Source organism: Penaeus vannamei, chromosome 4, assembly GCF_042767895.1.
Source record: "Penaeus vannamei isolate JL-2024 chromosome 4, ASM4276789v1, whole genome shotgun sequence".
Classification (NCBI taxonomy): Eukaryota; Metazoa; Arthropoda; class Malacostraca; order Decapoda; family Penaeidae; genus Penaeus; species Penaeus vannamei.
The window spans coordinates 16,580,013-16,585,012 of record NC_091552.1 but is presented as its reverse complement, the minus strand read 5'-3'; the positions used below and the strand labels follow the sequence as shown (position 1 = coordinate 16,585,012).

At 40.6% G+C, this 5,000-nt stretch overlaps 1 protein-coding gene across 1 annotated transcript in view; it reads left to right on the top strand.

Moving 5' to 3' along the window:
- LOC113816557 (piggyBac transposable element-derived protein 4) overlaps positions 1 to 1,707 on the top strand; it is a 1,927-nt gene extending 220 nt beyond the window's left edge. Inside the window, exons 1-2 of the mRNA XM_027368595.2 lie at positions 1 to 235; positions 334 to 1,707. The exon at positions 1 to 235 is cut by the window's left edge and continues 220 nt beyond it. Coding sequence (XP_027224396.2) covers positions 1 to 235; positions 334 to 1,441 — 1,343 coding nt within the window. The 3' untranslated portion in view covers positions 1,442 to 1,707. The remainder of the gene's footprint in view (positions 236 to 333) is intronic.
- The last annotated feature ends 3,293 nt before the right edge of the window (positions 1,708 to 5,000 follow it).

Sequence of the window (5,000 nt, the reverse complement as noted above, 5' to 3'; positions counted from 1 at the left end):
GCGGCTCCGACGATTTCGCAGATTCGGATGACTCCTCGGACGAATCTCTGTCCGAGGCCTCTCGAGAACGCAGGTTCGAGTGGCGAAGGGAGGAGAACGTCCCAAAGCAGTTCAGGTTCTCGGGGCATCCCGGGGTCAATTGTGACCGGCTGCACCGGGAGTCCTCGCCCTTTAAAGCCTATTCCTGCTTCATCACGTCTGAAGTAATGGACCTTCTAGTCAAGGAGACAAACAGGTACGTGTTCTTCTTCCTCTATGTCTCTTGCATAGATAGTTTGGAGTTGTCCGTAGGCAATGCATTCATAGTTTACATGTCAGGAATTTTCTTTCCAGGTGCCACCGCCAGCGCCCGACGTCGTCCTCGTCGTCGCACGTGAAGAGGTGGCACGACGTTTCTCGGGAGGAGATGCACACCTACTTCGGCCTCCGGCTCCTGATGGGCCTGCAGCCGAGATCCGACATGAGGACGTACTGGTCGCTGGATCCCATCACCAGCCATCCTGTATTCCCGAAGACGATGTCAAGAGATCGTTTCCTCCAGCTGTCACAGTTTCTGCACGCGGGGGACAGCAGCGCGACGTCTCCTGATGACGACGGCCTGTGGAGGCTGCGACCGCTGATCGAAGCGCTCAATCGGCAGTTCTCATCGGTCTACACTCCCCCCGGGAGGGTTACGGTGGACAAGTTTCTCCTGAACTTCCGGAAGCATTCCTGTAGCGACGTATCTGTCCGCGGTGTGCCTATTCGGCTCAAGATAGAAGCGTACAGGCTGTGCGTCAGCGATGAGGCGACAGCAGGCTACACCTGCGCCTTCAGCATATACGCAGGACGGGGCAGGCGGGACTTTCCCAAATCCACCAAGGCCATCATCGACCTGATGTCTGCCGCGGACCTTTTCGGGAAGGGCTACGTGCTCTATACCGACGACCGGTTCACTTCGCCGGCGCTAGTCCACCTGCTGCAGATTCGCAACACCAACGCGGTCGGCCTGGTGCGCCCCAGTCGCAAGCACATGCCGACGGACCTGGATACTAGGGTCCGCGGCGACGTGGACTTCCGCAGCACACCTACGGGCATGTTGTGTCTGCAGTGGTTCAATCAAAATCCCGTTACTGTGCTGTCCACGATGCACACTTCTGAATTGGTCACGGAAAGGACCCGCTTCGGTTTGGAGCGCACCAAACCCAGGGCGGTGTCCGAGCATCACGCCGCGGTGCGAGGGGCACGCCAGTTAGCTCAGTCGTTCCCAGACCCCCGGGAATCCATGTGGTACAAGAAGGTGATTTTCGACCTTCACAACATGGCCGTTGTCAATGCCTACTGCGTGCACAAGGCCGTCGGAGGGAACCTGACTTTCCTCGAGTTCAAGCGCATGCTCATTCGCAAGCTCATCATGAAGTCCGTCAGCAAGAGGACCGATGTTTCCCCTTTCGACCCATAGTCTCCGAGGAGAGTCGCCTTCAGGGAGCGACAGCCCGGCGCCGACGCCTGGCCGGAAGCACCGTCGCTGCAAGGCAAGTAGTAGGCGAGGGAGGAGCAAGACGACCAGGACCATGTGCAACGAGTGCGGCGTCCCCCTGTGCCAGTGCGGCTGTTTCCGCAAGTGGCACTCAGTCGTAGTACACAGGTCCGGGCTCCCTCCTCGCCCCTTCACCACAGATCACGTGCTGTATTGTGTCCTTGTATATTTCCGTGAATAAATACCGTAATGTGAACATGCTTTTGTCCTTCCTTAAAACAACAATGAAAAATGCAAATACATTTCCCATCGTAACATCTAATTTCATACAATAAAATAGTCACATTAGATTGTATGAAACGTGGTTTCCGTTCGTAGTTCATGATTTCTCATTTTTTCAGAATTAATCAGTTGATTACATTAACCTACCCAACTATGAATAGCTGCAAGGAGAGGCTTATTTTACTATATATTGCTGTATGTTGTAGTAAAACTTTAATATGCGTAAATATGATAAATCTGAACTTTCTTTAGATAAGCCTTACCATGCGAAGTGTAATGTCACAATCTAAACCTTAAATGCATCTGATACCACAGGGTCTTCAGCGAACGTTAGATTTATCAACAAATAATTTTAAAAGGCTAATTGAAAGACAGCCAGCCGATACTGGCTCTGTAGCCTAGGAATTTTTATACTCACAGTTTGAGTGTAGACATAAAATGCCAATTGGATTTGCGTGCACACGCGCGCACGTGTGTTTATGTTTATGTGTCATTGCCCATGTGGGTGTATGAGCGCGTGTGCATACGTGAGTGTGTGCGTGTAAGTGTAAGCATAAGCGTGGAAGTTGGTAATTGCGCAAGAGCACATAGGCTTGTACGAGTTTGTACGAGCAAGAATAGATGTGATTATGTGTAAGCGTATATGTGTATGGGAGTATTTACAGAAATAGCAATGACGAAATGCACACTTGCATAGGTAAAATTAATTTAATATTACGTCATGATCGTAAATTAAGAGAAAAAAAAATCGGAAAAAGGATGGAAAGGAAATGAGTTTTTGCGTTTTACTCAGAACGCGGGAGCCTAGATATAGACGAACCGATATAACTGACTTTTTCATACTGGGTCATAACACAAAGTATATGAAGTATATATAGTATAAAGTTAGTCGTTATTAAGAAATTGGTGAAAATCACAAGAAAATGTCAGGGTTTTCTTAGCCTTAATCATAAGAAACTGTCTAACTGCACTGAAAGTGTTTTTTTTTTCATTTGAGACTTTCTCCGGCCTGATCGCGACAGCAACTCTGCCAATGCTTCTACGCTGTTGCCAAAGGCACGACTCCCTCCCCCATTCCTAGGAATCGTACTCGAGTTGACGAATCTGATTTTGTGTTTTAATTGTATCAATTAACAAAGGCCTGTTTTACTGATGTAGCTTCAGGAAATAACAATAAATACAAGTTGTTGTTTATCAACTATCGCAATCAGTTGAAAATGCGCGGGCCTTAAACGTCTCCCATCATACTTTTTCCTTCGTCTATCGACACCGGTTTCGAACATAACACCTAAAAATATTTTGAAAATGACAGTTTATTAATTGATATTAACTACATTTAAAAGGATATATGTTTACGTCTACATATTCAATTATACATACATAACAAGCAAAATGATTATGTAGAACCTAATATAAATTTTCATATTCTTTAGCCATTCGAACACATTCTGTAAATAAAACACAAGGTACTTTCCCGTATATTATTCGTCATGGACCATTTTTGGAGGCCTGAATATGCCCAAGATTAAAGCATAAATGACATAAGAAAAACAGTAACTATTTGTTGCTTTACATGACATATCGCATAAAAACGCACACAAACGAAAGATAAACCTGAACCTCGCTCTTCTTAGCCGTGGCCCTAATGATATGAATGCATATCATTAATGATATGCTTTCTATAAAAAAACTCTATAATATTTTCTATGGTAGTAGTATAGATTTTCAATATATTTCTGGGAAATGAAAAGAAAACACGTACATGTACATTATATATATATATATATATATATATATATATATATATATATATATATATATATATATATATATATATATATATATATATATATATATATATATACATATATATATACATATATGCATATACATACATACATACGCACACACACACACACACACACACACACACACACACACACACACACACACACACACACACATATATATATATATATATATATATATATATATATATATATATATATATATATATATATATATATATATACATAAGTACATACATAAATATATGTGTGTGTGTGTGTGTGTGTGTGTACATATATATATGTATATATGTGTGTATGTTTGTATATATATATATATATATATATATATATATATATATATATATATATATATATATATGTATATATGTGTGTGTACAGTATATGTATATATACTCATATGTACACACACACACACACACACACACACACACACACACACACACACACACACACACACATATATATATATATGTATATGTATATATATATATATATATATATATATATATATATATATATATATATATATATATATATGTGTGTGTATGTATACATGTGTTTAAATATATATAGGTATATATGTATATATACATATGCGTGTGTATATATGTACATGTATACACACACATTAATATATATGCACACACACACAGACATGCACGTGTAAATACTTTTAAGCTAATACTTAGTGCAATAATATTCTCATTAACATCATCAACGTTATTAATAATGCACCATAACAGTGTAGCATCAACTTTGAACTTCCCATTCCCTCCAGTCAGGTGCAGTTGTCTGTATATGACTCCTTGACGGCGGAAAAAAGACCTATAATTACGACTATTTTCCTTGGGCAAAGGTCAAAACAGAAACAATTTCCATGTAGGGGATACTCTTTCAAGCCAGTGAAGCTTCTTCATATTCGTATTTTCAGTTACAAAAAGAGGAGGGCACTAGAGACAACCAATTTCTACAATTTAGATTATAGAAAGAATGTAAATATAAATTCAAAAACTGACTAACTTCTACCTTAGATATATAAAGGGCAATAACATGACAAGCAGGGCTAACCGCATTTCTGTCATGCTCTAAACACCAGATGATAAAGAAAACGGGTATAAATACTACAATTGGACGATGCACTATAATAAACGGATAAATATTAAATTACAGTTACAGTGCGTAGGATTAGAGTCTGGTGATTATGATTCCCTGCATTATCAAGCTCATACCAGGATGGTTTCAGCAATTTCCATATTTGATTTATTTGAACATGGGAAAATATCTTAATTTTCACCAAAAATTTTTTCTTTTGCATCAAACCATCTGTAGTCATACAAAAGAACAGAAATACGATCCGGAAATAAAATCCGTTGATGTCACCATCCGTTGGTTGTATTTTGTTTCCGTTTGGCTGACGAATTTCCTTAGAATTTTAGCCCTGATGACAA